Source organism: Nothoprocta perdicaria, unplaced genomic scaffold (genome assembly GCF_003342845.1).
Source record: "Nothoprocta perdicaria isolate Ctin4 unplaced genomic scaffold, notPer1 scaffold_197, whole genome shotgun sequence".
In the NCBI taxonomy this organism is placed as follows: Eukaryota; Metazoa; Chordata; class Aves; order Tinamiformes; family Tinamidae; genus Nothoprocta; species Nothoprocta perdicaria.
Genome location: NW_020455171.1, coordinates 222,762 through 237,512, shown reverse-complemented (window position 1 = coordinate 237,512; position 14,751 = coordinate 222,762). Strand labels below are relative to the sequence as shown.

General features: G+C 41.2%; 1 protein-coding gene across 7 annotated transcripts in view; it reads right to left on the bottom strand.

Moving 5' to 3' along the window:
- The window catches only part of ACTN2 (actinin alpha 2), a 65,676-nt gene extending 52,865 nt beyond the window's left edge, over positions 1-12,811 (bottom strand). For 3 of the 7 annotated variants that reach the window (XM_026037363.1, XM_026037360.1, XM_026037361.1), the window contains exon 1: positions 12,683-12,811. In XM_026037363.1, coding sequence (XP_025893148.1) covers positions 12,683-12,808 — 126 coding nt within the window. In that variant the 5' untranslated portion in view covers positions 12,809-12,811. The remainder of the gene's footprint in view (positions 1-12,682) is intronic. The other 4 variants (XM_026037355.1, XM_026037358.1, XM_026037359.1 and 1 more) reach the window with 2 other exon arrangements.
- Positions 12,812-14,751: the final 1,940 nt, after the last annotated feature.

The following is a 14,751-nucleotide window of genomic DNA, read 5'->3' as shown; positions in this document are numbered from 1 at the left end:
TGGCATAATCTGTAAGGTAAACATGTTCTCAGATTAGCAACAAATCTCGCAGTTATATTAGTGCCCACATTAAATTGTTTTCTCTAATGAGAGTGAAGAGCCAACCAGTGAGCAAGGACTTTGAAGGGTCCAGTCCAAAGCTGAGGCTCGAACATGCCACAAARGCTGGGGCTTCCAAATGTGGAATGAGGAGGGCTCTGCTGACCTGGGGGAACAGCTCTGTGTGCTCACAGGAAGGCTCTGCAAATCTGAAAGGCTGAAGCAAGTGAATGAGCTTCTACTTCACAAGCATCAAAAATAAACAAACAGTGGTGAAAAAAAAAGGCTATAAATCAAGCACATTCAGAACCACAGCTKTTGAATGGGAGTAAAGCTTTAAAAACAAATCAAAAACAAGCAACAAAGGGACTAATGGTACAATATAAATGCAGAATTTGGAATTACCTATTTTTAGCCATTGCATAAAATTTGCATTTCCCTCAGAAAAAGTTTATGGACAAATTCATCTCTTTCAATAGATCATATTGTTCTAGCATTTAATAATTTAACACTTAACTCTTTTTTTACTTGCAACACAATGTCAAATTCTGCCATTCAAAATGGCTGCCATGGGAATCTGCAGGAGAGCAGAAATGTCACCCACGAGGACCCATCTCTGCCCCACAGACGCTCCCACAGGGAGGCTGAGGTGCTCCACACCCACGCTCCATTTCTCAGCCCTGGTTCACCTATCAAGAAACCAGGAGGCATCTTGAGTAAAGTAATTCATAGTAAAATGCTACCAGGACTGAAAGAAATAGTTCAGTGGTGACAAAATAAATAAATAAATTAATTAATTAATTAATAGCCCCCCCAAACCCTTGAGGCTGGCCATCCTTCTGTTTTCCCTCTCCATATTCTTTCCCAGCTGTACTGTTCTCCTTTGCTATTAGGCAACAAAAGCAGAACCTCTGTTCTATTTGCCTCTCCCTGTGGAGAGTTAAGAACCTTCTTATGAGGAGACCTTACTTTCTACTCTCTTTCCCAGTGTCGGCTCCTCTTCCACCAGCTCTGCCCTCTGCCGGTTTCCTACAGGTTCCTGAATGAGYAGAGAAACAGGTGGCTTTTGTTTTTTGTTTTGTTTTTTTTTTCTCCAGAAAATGCATTTCTAAATGATCAGATGCCATTTAATAAGTCATGAAGGAAATATTCACAAACTACAGTTTGGAAGAAACTAAAAGATTGCACTCTGGAAATAGAAGGATTAATTAAAGTAGGTTAATCCAGGATTTAGTTGACTGGATTTCCAAATGTCTTCCCTTGCTCTCTCTGTTCATTTTCTTCACCATGCTCTTTATCCACTAATTAAATATTGTACTGCCAGGTGAGTAAGTAAATCCATTGCAAATTAGTCAAAACAATCAGTCAGAATGATTGTTAAAATATAACATAAATAAAYATGATAAATAAGTACGTTCCTATCCAATTATCAATATTCTCCACAATGTCATTAGCAGAACAGCCTATCTTCCACCCGAKAAAAGTTAAAAAAGATCCTGAAAGCGTTTTCAGGGGCACGCACCTCAGCAACCCCTTCTTTCAGTTTTCAGTTTCCACCAATACCAACAAGTGATGGGGAAAAAATACGTTTACTGTCAGACATGGAGATACTGACACAGTAAGTTAACATCTATGTGCTCGAGCACGTAGTTGTCTTGCCCCCAACAAAAACTGGTCTCACCTGTGACCTGAACTAGGGTCTCAGTGGAGATTCTGACAGAGAAAGGAAAAACTTGGGCATTAAGTGACAACTAGGCAATAACAGGCAYATATAGCGACTTCCTGAGCACTATACACAGTATTTAACCCGTCCAAATTACCTTCTGTATTGATCATGGCAACTGATGACTAAGATGGAACATTTTTAAATTTTGATTTCATGCTTGTTTAAAGCATCTGCCTTTAAAAAAAAAAGTTAACTTCTGCTGCTAAAGGGTATGCATTATACATATTTGGTTGATTTTTTAAGATCTCTATTTTTTAAATAAAGAATTAGATATAGAATAACATTTTCTAAAACATTTGAAATATTGTATAAGCCAAGAGGCTTTCAGAAAAATTCCAGAAGCCTGGAATAATTCCTAAACATTTTTTAGCGAGATGTAGTTTCCTGAATTACTGAGCTTTTCATGAACAGATTTATTACATATGTATGTACAATTTAACTAACTTGTTCCTAAGTTTTTGGTTAAAAACTTCAGGAACTTAAGGAACTCCAGGAACTTAAAGAAAAATTTGACAGTGAGGGTGACAGAGCAGTGGAACAGGCTGCCCAGGGAGGTTGTGGAGTCTCCTTCTCTGGAGRTCTTCAAAACCCTCCTGGATGCCGCCCTGTGCCCTGTGCTCTGRGTGTCCCTGTTGGAGCAGGGGGGTTGGACTAGATGATCTCTAGAGGTCCCTTCCAACCTCAACCAATCTGTGATTCTATAAAATATTGGGGGAAATAATAAGGAAAGATGGCAGTAGCAGCCGACAGCAAACACATCTGTGTTTTTATTAAAGAGTACCACACTGGTGATAAGCAAACCTCTTTGTCAGTTCAATCAACTGTTCTTTGTTTATAGCATATCTGCTCTGTGCAGGATCTGAGCAGCATCATGGAAATGAAGGCCACGGGCAAGAGTGAGCACTTCAGCCTCAGGTATGCTTTTTTTTTTTGGACTTCACATATTAATGGCAGATGGATAATACCTTCATTATGCATAATGCATACATATACAGATATAATTGCTTGTAGGGTTGCTCTGCACTCTGGAATGACTTAGGATGAAAAACGTAGTAGGAACAGTCTGGAGTGGGGTTTTTTGACCAAATAATTTCAATGTTCTGGTGTAGCAGAAGAGAGTAGTGCCAGCAAATGAAGAAGACTTCAAGAAAGGACATCTGTGGCTAGGAGTAGAGTCAAGGATGGACAGAAAGTTGTAAGCCAGCTGCAGCAGCAAAGAAAGTAACGTATGGTGAAACTACAGCCAAGTTAAACTGGGCCATACAGGTTTTCTGTAGCCTAAAGAAAAGCACTGTAGCTGAAATAATAACCTAGTACCACACAATCCTTTATGGATTTTTTTTTTTTTTTTTTTTTTTGCATTTAATGCAACTGGTTGTCAGTTTTCTTCTAGCCTCATAGGCAAAGGTGCAAAGCCTTAAGTCTTGAAGCTCTGAAGAGCAACACTGGGGCCAAGATGAAACATGAAACAGCTAAAAAGAATCACTTAATACTAGATGGCTAAGCCTTTCTGCAGGTGCCAAAACTGCAGCCTGATCTTCAGAGGTGCTAAGCAGAAGTTCCTCCTGACGTCAGTGGAAATGACTGGGTGTTCAACATCTATAAAAAACCCCAGAGTTTCCTTAGATCCTTAAGGAATGATCACAGATGCTATTTTKAGCCCAGGGCAGTCACTGTCCCCAGACTCCTGCTATGGTAGGGGAGAGGGGCAGGCTTTGCTAGGGGACAGTTCGGAGCAGAAGCAAAGTGCTCTCAATTACAGAATCACAGAATATTCAAGGTTGGAAGGGACCTCTAGAGATCATCTAGTCCAACCCCCCTGCTCAAGCAGGCACACCTACAGCATGTGGCACAGGGCGGCATCCAGGCGGGTTTTGAGAACTCCAGAGAAGGAGACTCCACAACCTCCCTGGGCAGCCTGTGCCAGGGCTCTGTCACCCTCACAGGAAAGAAGTTGCTCCTCACCTGGAGATGGAACTTCCTGTGCTCCAGCTTATGGCCATTACCCCTCGTCCTATTGCTGGCCACCAATGAGAAGAGCTTGTCCCCTTCCTCCCTGCATTCTCCCTTCCTGAACTTATACATGTTAATCATATCCCCTCTCAGCCTTCTCTTCTCCAATTACGCTCTGTTAGTTGTTACCAAATAAAGTTAGTTGTTGTCAAATAAAGTAATAGATAGTCAGACAGATGCTGCTTACAGCTTTTTGAAGAGAAAATGATCAACCATCAAATTACAAGTGTAAGAGCAGTTGAAAAGAAGCATTTGAATTAAATGTCATCTATAACATCTAATTCTCTAATTCACAGCAACTAAAACAAACACTTAGCACTTTTCAAGTGTAAAGCCATCACATAGGAAACACAACCACTATTTTGGAGATGATAACGACAAAATGGTGTGTCCTTAYAACTTAAAAGCAGGGCAAACTGGAACCAGACATAGGAACAGCTGCATCCATTCCTGCACAAAGAAAATAAACTTTTGTCACCTCTGTAGATGCATGGAAGTTTAAGGGATGAATATAGCAACTCCTGAGCACTACTAGCTACACAACAGGCAGCTTTTGCCTCTCTCTGGGTAGGCCTTGCAAAGAATGAAATATATGTCTACAGGCTACTATTTCAGCATGGCCAGTTTACAATGGGTGAGCACTCTGTTTCTCCAAACGTGCTGTTCCAGCACCTGTAAGAACAGAGGAAAATCAAGCCGCGAGAGGACCTACCCTGCAACCTTTCCACACCTTTCTGCTCTGTTTGAACAGAAAAATGCCATCTTGCTTTGCTTCTAAGAGTCACTTGTACTGCTGGAAGGAAGAGCTACTACAATCTTGGTAGAGAAACTATTACAGACGGTCAACGTTAGCATGTCACTTGCTGGGTAAATGCTGAAGAGGTAACTTCTATCTTTAAACATATGTCTGATTTAAATAGRTAGAAAAAAAAAGCATTGTACAGCACCTCAGTAAATTATGATCAGTTTTATGTACTSGTTTCACAATTTGACCATATGGAAACCCAGCAAATCCAGTCATAACAGTGTGAACAAATGTCATGCTCTTGTCACCGCTTTTCAAGAAAGGGTGATCTTCAAACACTTTGAAGACCTGAAGAACTCCCCAAACTACTAGTAATGAAATTAATTCAAGAGGAAACAGCCTGCTTGATGTGAATACATATTTCCTCTGCAATCAGCTGAGAAAAAGAATGCCATGTCCTTAAGACACATTTACTCCACAAGCAGCAATATTTCACTACACACAAGAGAACAAAACATCAGATACACGTSGTTTATCTGCACAGTAACAGCTCAGCACACAGTGCATTTCGCACCAAAGCCACCCGAAATGGCTCCATTTTGTGGAGGACATAAACACATTGAGATCTGCTTGCTTGCAAACATATAAAATAACATGTGGGAGGGACATTGTTTGTCTTGAGACAAAGCTAAGCAGCACAGCTTCCCACTCAACTCTGTTTCACAGCACTGTTGCTTCATGCATCATGTCCACCTACACTGTTGGTGAACAATCCAACACACTCTTCTATAAGCAAAGTGCAGCAAAACATCASTAGAACTGCATGGTACAATAAAGAAATGACCAAACTACTTATCATTAAATGAGTCAGAATTCATGCAACAGTGATGAGAATTTATCTTAGGCATTTGGCACTTGATTTTTTCAGTGGAAGATTTTGATGTAATCACAATTTCCTTACTGGCACGTGCCTGTTTTTAGAACAGTCCTGAACCTGCTTTGGCTTTCACAGAACTGCAAACTCATTTTGTTAGCTCAGGTTCCCTGTTCAAAGCGGTCAGAGGGGCAAGACCTGCCGTGCTCCTCGAGGGCACCTCTCCAGTCTCTCTGCTCACAYCACCCGTGACACCGGCACCGCTGCAGGGCAACGCGCAGACTTCCCTCCCCAGGGGATTACAGCAAAGAGCGCCGATTAACACGCAGCTCTCCTCTAGCTGTTAAGCACCTTGGTTTCAGCTTATGGAAACCCACTTAGACCCACACTTTCTTCCAATCCGTATTGTTTCATTAATTGGATCAGGGTATCTGCAGACATTTTACCTCACTAATTTCGGGAGAGGCCATGGCATACGGCTGGGAGCGGGCAGCGAGGCGATAGCCTGCGCATCCCCACCCAAAGCAGCTCTTTACTACTTCTTCTCATAGCCTTACAGTTTTGCTGCTGACAAATATTAGGGAGTGGGTGGCAATTAACAGCCAACCTGAGGCCGCAGGAATTGCKCATTTGAGAACACTATCAAAAATATACAGAGCCTGGAATGGCTCAACACCAAGAGGGCTGCTTGAGTGTAAACAGAAGAAAATAATATTGAGTAATACATTGATTTCTCATGTTTGGTTTGATACAGATTTAACCACTACAGAATTCCACCTCCACACACACTTCTAGTCGGATGAATTTTGTAACAGCTTTACTTGAATTTTCCTTCACATATAAGCTCATATAAGTAATCACYGCCCCTCAGCTGCACACCTTATTGATAGGCTTCCAAATAGACTATGAAACACCCCAACAAAATATGATCATTGCACCACCCTTTCAGCACGCTCCTCTCAAACACCATTCCATGCAAATAACATCAGCAAGAGGAATTTAACATGTTACTATTTTAACAAGCACTAATCTCCAAGGGGCCAATCATACAGAACAAGCCATAAACACAGCCCATATTTCTTAATCTTTACCCTCATGAGGACTCTCTATAGGAGAGACACTGCAACTACATGTCCTTATGTTGCATCAGTGACCAGGATTTAAGGCAGTTGCAATCAAAGTATATGCTGAAAAATCAGGATGCAGTGTGGAAAGAATGGAGTCCACTGACTGTTAAGCTCTGAGTCAGACCCTATACGGTGCCATCTACAAACTGAAACGTCAAAGAGCCTACAGGAGACAGCAGATCTTCTGTGAATGTGCTCCTAGAGCTGTTACAATTCACTGTTTAGAAAGAAGGCCTGATGCACCTGCAGAAGTATTTGGTCGCAGAGCACTGAAACCTGATGTTGCCATAAAACAACATTCTGCTACAGTCACCTATAGCATCTGGCAGCCCACTGCTCTTTTGCAGAAGACAGACACCATACTGGTTGAATGCTAGCAGAGAAATAGATCTAAAAAGATCATTTTTTGTTGCCTTTGAAACTATTACTAGCAATAGGAAATCCCGTATTTCAACCTACAAAAATTCCAGGACATCCACAGCATCCTGACCTTGTGGATAAACAGGGAGGAAGACAAAAATTGCAGTACAGGACTCAAAATGCCATGTAATTTCTCCACAGAACATCATTCTGCCTTCTACCCACAGAGGATTTCCTCCTTACAAATAAAGCACTCTCCTGAAGCTAGTCCTAATGCCAGTGAGACCAGAGTGCCAATGTTTACAAGAAATAACCAACTAATAACAGGTAGGCACTACAAATGAATAACAAGAAGCCTAATACTGCCTCTAAAAATGTGTTTATTTTTGATGCCTCGCAAATCCTTTTACAYCACTTTTCATTGCGTTCTTCTGATTTAGTTGCAGATGACACTCAGGGGATGGACTGTTTCTCTGTGTGCCCTGGGACCTTTGCCCCAACACTAACTCCTGAAGTGGTAATTCTGCACCATCTRCAAAAACCTTACTGTGATTATGCCCAAAGACCTGGGCTGGAATGCCCTGCAAACAGCGCTAGGTATCATTGTATTATTCATGCAAATTATTTTAGTCCTAAGCTTATCAGTCCACGAGGATGGATCAGTCCATCAGTCCAATCCAGTACTGAATTTTGCTGCTAACATCCAGGTTCTCCTGGCACTATGTTTCTTCCTTATGTTTCTCCAGGCTTGGTCCTTCCTCTCCCTCTCCCGGCGGAAGAACAAAGTTATTCCCTTCCACTGCTTCATCTGTCTTCTCACACACCCAGAGTTTCCCCCAGGAAGAGATTTCTGATATGAGATCAATTTAGGTTCCATCCACAGAAGACAGCAGAGGCTCCAGAGTGAATCCAGGCCACTGACGGTAATTTAAGTCTATTTATAGACACTGCAGTCAGATTGAACAAAAGGTCAATTTCTCTTTTAGGTTGCAATAAACCCCTTGAATCCACTGAACTTCTGAAGCAGCCTCAACGTGAGTAAAAGGACAATTTTGTCCATAATTTACACTGCTGGCAGACCCCTCCAAAAAGCCTCTGTATTTGTAGCTACAAAATGCATTTTATTTCATTTGCAAGATCAGCAGGAGCTGTATTAACAGCCAAAGGAAGTAACACAGACAAATCCTTACAGGTCACACTGAAAATTTAATCTGATAGTCACTGCTGAGGACTGGAAAGATACAGCTTTTCTTCCCTAAATAAACTTATCGGTAGTACTCATTTACGCGAGAGTCACATTTGCCAGGAGTACAATATCAACACAAATAAATACAAAAGTCTTGTTGTTTATTCTGTATCAGTGCAAGAAGCCATCAAAACGGTCAGAAAATCCACTGGCAACTACATTAAGAACCTTCTCTGCTAACATGGTTGTGGAAAGGCAAGGCCATAGAGGGAGCTGGAATAAGCTGCATCTACAACAACATCGGTGAGGCCAGGAGGGTGTTTCCACTTCCCTCCTTACACACGTTAGTGCAGCAGTGTCCGAGGTGTGTCCTACGGACTGCAGAAGACAAGTCTGAAATGTGTGGAGCTTCTTTAATCTCTTACAAGTACCCTGAAGAAAAGATCACAGTGGTTTCACAACTTGCATATCCCTTCTCTATCCTGAAGGCTCAAGACTTCCTTTAATAACTAAAAAAAAAAAAAAAAGACAGCTTTTTAAAAAGCATGTCCTAAAATAAATTATTCCTGACAAAAGTTACCTAAAAATAAATGGAGTGCAGTTGCAGACAAATCTTACTGCCTGTTACTCTGGGCGTAGCTATGTTTCCATTCAGGAGTGTGAGCCTTGCAGCTGTCTGCATRGAAGCACTAGACCAAGAAATGGTGTTTTCTTTTCAAACTTTTGGGTGTTTCTTTATCATCTTCCAGCAATACCCTTTCTCTGTCTTGAATTTTTCAGGTATTCCCTTAAGACCCATCACTGCCAGAACAACAATTTGTTCTCTGCCCTAGCTTCTAGTTTTGACTACATGCACTTTTACCTATGGATTTATTAACTACTGAGCATAGCAATGTAGTAAAACAGATGCAGTCCTGTACACTCATTAATTTGGAAACAAAATATGTCCTATAGACTCCTCATCCTTATTCTTTAAAGATTATTTTCAAGTTTGAGAAAAATAATTTCCAAACTTTTTTTTYCCCAGCATTGGTGAGAGAAAGAGGGAAAGAAAAAGCAATATTTAACACACAACTCAATAATTAGTCCTATCGCAACAATACAGTATTTATACAATACAGTACAGTACAATACAGTATTTCTGACTTTGAGTAGCACTGTTGTACTTGGTTTCCCAAGCTAAGGGATATTGCATTATTCCATTTCCCTTTTAGCTAAATGGAGATACAGGCTAGTGACAGCTAGGAGAGTTTTGCGGATTTTGTTGGACTTTTTCTGAGAAACTTAAGAAGTAATTTTAATATGAAGAGAGACAAGATATCAAACTTTATGTTTGACATTATGAGCTAGTACAATCTTTATTTCCACCCTAGGCCAGCACAGTAGTGATCGAAAGACAGCTAATCATTATACCATAAAAACAACTATTTCTATGAGTATATCAAAGTGTTTGGCAAATCATCACCACTGCCCTATTTTACCAATGGAAGAAACTGATGTATAAGGAGGTGAACAGACCTTGCCTAAGTTACAGTGCAGAGTCTAGAGAGGAACTCAGCCTGTGAATAGCCTGTACCACCCCTCAAGCTGTTCACACTCTGCTTTCTGATTTCTGCTGAGTTTTGCAAAGCAAAAAGGGCCATTTTCAGGTATCTTCCAGTTGCTGCTCTATTTAACAGGCAGCGCCTCAGGTCAAGCAGCAGACTCACACAGTTTTGTAAGTAGGTCCTACTGAAGACATGTCCATGCAAAACATAATGAATATAACAAATCAGTCATTTCTTTATTTAGACTTTCTTTAAAGTTGATTCCTGAATTCTCCAGCCACATGTCGGTTTCCAACACATGGTTGGAAATTCCAACCATCCCATGCAAGTCTTTTACCACCAGCATGCTTAATGCACCAAATTGCTGGATTTTCTTGATTTCACACAGCCTAAATGCTCCCCTAACCAAAGCACTTAAATTGGCGTCCACATGCACCGAGGAACAGCTACTCTACTACTCAGCCTCCTCTCATATCCTGAGCTTCATAGTTATTCAGACATCTCCGACCATGAATTCTACACCAAGGAGTCTGGATTACTGCAGACCATAATACTCTACGAACCCTGGTTATAATTAGGCATCGCATCCATTGTAATCCTATGGACGTCATCGTGTGTTACCAGCATCTGTTGACAGATCTCATACCAGGCATATCACTGAAATGGCAAGTCTGGAGAGGGCAGCCCACAATAGAAACAATGGCATTTATTTTTGGCTTGTTCCAAGTCTGTCTCATAGAAAATATATGCTGCCAACTGCTAGCGCTCCACTGAGATCACCTTTCAATATTATATTACCAGTTTGAACAAAGATCTGTGCCCAGGTATTTACAATTTTTACTTCAAACTTCAGGGAATAAAGAATGACTTTCGGCAACTGTTACTGGAAACAAAAAAAGAGAAAAAGCTTTCAAATTCTATAAATCTACCTGTCTCTATCATGCGCACTCACTTTTCATATAATAATAAAATCAGACTCCTTTCAAGAAATGAGGATGCCTCTTCTTAGATCCTATTTAAATGTAGTATGTCTTTAACATCAAAGTGCTGCAGACATAAAATAACACAATAAAAAAAAWCTATTATATGAATATAAGTTTTAATTTACCAATGCGGAAAATGTTGACTTTCCACTGAAGTATTATCTATTGGAATGAATTCCAGTACAGAATTTGCCATGGGGTCTTATACTAACTACTCCCTGTCCTGTAAAAATCAACAGGTTTATTGTAAACCTAAGCAGGATTATAGCATCCAAATTATCTGAATTATCTATCTGTGCTCTAGGAAATTACTTCAGAGTGTTGACTATCTGCCCATTATTTCTTTATTTCAAAACCACTGTATCCTCTGAAATGCTGAACAATCCATCCTACTCACTTTGGACAGAAACTGATTGCAGCCAGGTATTCTCTCCTGAAGAACTAAAATAAAACTAGATGATGTTTACAGAAAGTACAAAAGGCTGGGAACAGGATGGTTATATAGTTAGGGGGATTTGTCTTTCTTGGACCTCTTGGACTTACAAGCACTATCTGTTAACAGTTGAGTAGCTTCATATTCCTAGCACTGAAATCATTTACACTCTCATTTTAAAACATAAAAAATAGTTCATCATTTGAAGACAGTCAAGCTAAAACAAATGTTGGCATTGATGAGCATCATTTTATTACTCGCTCAGAAGATGCAGCAGTGGATAGATCAAGAAAGATGAACTTCAGCAAAAGCCAGCACTTCTCAGACCTTGAACAACAGGGTCTGAATTCTACAGCAAGTGGTGGAAAACTCCATGAGCAAAGTGAGGTAGAACTCACAGGAGGAGGGGGGCTACAAGCAGCAACTGAGAGGCTCCACTGGTTTTAATGCAAAAGCAAACTCACTGGTCTCGGCCCTTAGTTTGAGTCGTAGTGGAGCTGTGATGCTACCAGTGGACCAGACCACCTTCAGACACAATTTGCCAACTTCCACTCACAGTTCTTAAGTGAGCTGATCAGCAGTAAGTATATATAACCTTATGGTCTAGGGGTCTGCTTCGCTTTTTTTTTTTTTTTTTTCTCCACTCCTGTAACCAGCTGATAACCTTTTAATCCCTGATCTGTCAGCTCTGACTTCAACATCACCTTTTATGTTAGGAAGTAACACGYACCTTACAATATTTCTTATCTCTCTCTTCCATATGTTGCTTAAAACTCAGTGTTCTGCAACGACATTATTTTTATTTTTTCTCAAAATTAAATGTGACATACTGGCATTTACTACTGAAGTATCCACCTGCTGACAAGATTGCTGATAGGATTATAATCTCTGGCTAGGTTCAGAAATGGGCAGTACCTGCAGGCTCAATAGTCTTACACCTGCAAGGCAGCAAGTGCTTCCTCTGTAACAYTGCAAGGAGTTTACAGAGATTTTTTCCTAGACAGTGAATTGGAATGTGGCAGTCAAACTCACTAACTACACCTTTTCAAACTGCTTTATATTTTCTTTATCAGATCATTTCATCAGATATGACAGCAAATTCTAGTAAGAGTTGATTCATAGGATCACAATTTCAACAGTGATATCTAAGGCGGCTGTCAGAAATATTGCATGCAGATTTTTTTTTGCACACCCATTATACCAGCTTCCTGGTTACACCTGCAACCAACTGTCTTCTAAAAGCAACCAGGCACAAGCATCAGTTCAGAGTCTGCCTTCAGAAAATAAGACCGAAGAAGTGAAGTTAAAAAATACTGAAATTTCTTTTAACATCTAATATTCGCATGTAAAATACCAGACAGGATATTTCCACTAAAATATAAGAAAAACTCTTCTAACTGTCACATCTTACATAGATGATCCCTTAAGGTCCCAAGAAGGGAGTGCTTTCTTCACAAGATATAAGGACCTAACTATGTATATATCATATACAGAYTCTCTATAAAGGATAACATATTATTTTATAAAATTAGAGAATCTGAACTCATTCTTACACATCCCTGGCAATTCCAGATGCAGCATGGCACTAGAGCAGGACATTATTCCACAGAGAAGCACGTACACAGACACATATTACTTCATTTCCTGACCTTCCTTTGCTGTTTCTCCCATGCGGGGTCCAGGAGCAGGTCTCTGTCCCATTCCTCCTCTTGGGTCATGTACTCATCTTCTTCGTAGTTGTAGGTGTACTGCATGTTTGTTTCTATCTGATTCATGCTGCCCAGGATCAGCTTCAACTTCTGCGACTTTGACTACTTTCAAACTATTGCTGCTCTTGCCTTAGTTTAGTAGCTGATAGTGGGTAGCAGTGTGTCTTTTTTTTTCTTTTTCTTTTTCCAAGGTGACAGGATGTGAATCTTGACAAGTCCTGCTGAGAGCAGAGCCTGAAGCTGTCAAGTGGGAGCTGACCTGTGGTGACCTTCCCTCTCTTCCCCTCTCGCTGCTGCTGCTGCTGCTGCTGCAGGTCGGCGCGGCCGAGTGCCCGGGGAAGCCCAGCGCGGCTCTTTGCTGCCGGTTATTATCCCCGCGGGGCCGTCACGTGGCGCGGGCGGCTCCCGTCACGGCGCAGCTCCCGCGCGCACAGCCGGACTCTGTCCCCAGCTGCGCCAGGCTGCCTGAGGGCTGCCCTTTCCCGGGGGCTCCCTTCCCAAGATCCTGCTCTCAACGGCCTCTCTGACCTTCCGCCTTTCCGGATCTCTCTTATCTTCTACTTAGATGGATCCGTATTGCTTAAGAGCTGTGTGTCACTGGCAAACGTACTACACTGCTCAGCATAGTTTAGAGTTTCTGCACCTTTGAGTCACTTCCCACTTTCCTSTACTGAAAAAGGGTCACACGAGCCACGGCAGAAGACAGCACACAAGATATGAGACATTTTGCACGGGACGTCAGGTCTGCGATTAAACCAGAGTATGGAAGCACAACCTGGCAAAGCAACATCTTCTTCTTCCAGAAAGCACGCTCAGTGCTTCCAAAGGCAGGAACCAAGCGCACCCGTGCCAAGGTGTGTGGAAGTAGTAATTTTTTTCATGTGTGGCAAGAACCATCYGTGTTTTCTCATGAGTAAAATCCACAAAGAGCACCTCAGCTGAGCATGCTGCAGGCATATCCCTTATCTCCTGGGTCGTATCATTCCAGTTGTTCTGGTGACAGTATTTCTTCTGGGAATTGGCAAGTTTACTACGTTCGTCATCTTGTCTGTCATTAATGCCTGCACGGTGTCACCAGCCAAGGTCACCCTCTCTAGCAGTGTCCTTACTGGATACAGTTTGAAGCTTACTTACACAGAGAAAATGCTCACACATGCTGAGCTTTTGGAAATCACAAAAGACAAAGCCCAAGAGAGAGAGCAGAACTGCTCAGTGTGGGCAGCCTCTAAACCAGTGTGACTGAATAACCAGAACAAGCAACAGCTAGACAGCACTTGCCTGCTAATTAAATTAATTAGCATATTGCTAATTAAAGTTCTGCTTCCTGCCAAGTTGCCTTCTATACTAAGCAGTATATATATCTAYGCAATAGAGGAAAACATATATGTACAAAGATAATACGTACACATCTATTCAAAAAACTTCATTCATGCAACACTGAGGTTGTAAATTTCCATTCAGAGCAATGCTCCATCATCATAGCAAGTTTAACTTCTTAAAACTGATCTACATACTAGAAGATGCAGTCTAAAAATTCACATCTAAGAAGCTATATCAGAGCCACCTGCTTTCCACCTATTCAGTACAGATATTCTCAAAGCTGCTACAGCATTTCTGTTTTTGAAGTAGCAAATTTTGATGAATGTTGTGCCTGAAATTATTGTTCATTGCAAATGCRTTCTAACTCAGAGACCTCTCAGTCTCTGTCAAATAGTAATTATGAAGCAACATATTTCATATTTGCATACATTAGGCATATGCTCATGCATATGCCAGCTGAAGGTTTCACACGAGTTGGTCAGAAGACACACACACAATCTGCTGGCCTTCACCATATAGCACAGGTCAGGCTGCCTGTGTCATGGAGCAAGAATCGAGGCATTATGATGACTGAGAGCGTCCGATCATGTTGGGGATTAGCACTGGAATCAGCTCCACATCTAGATCCTGGAAATCAAAGGGTAATTGCCCCCAGCTGTCTGGAGTTCTCAAAAAAGGATATTAAGTTT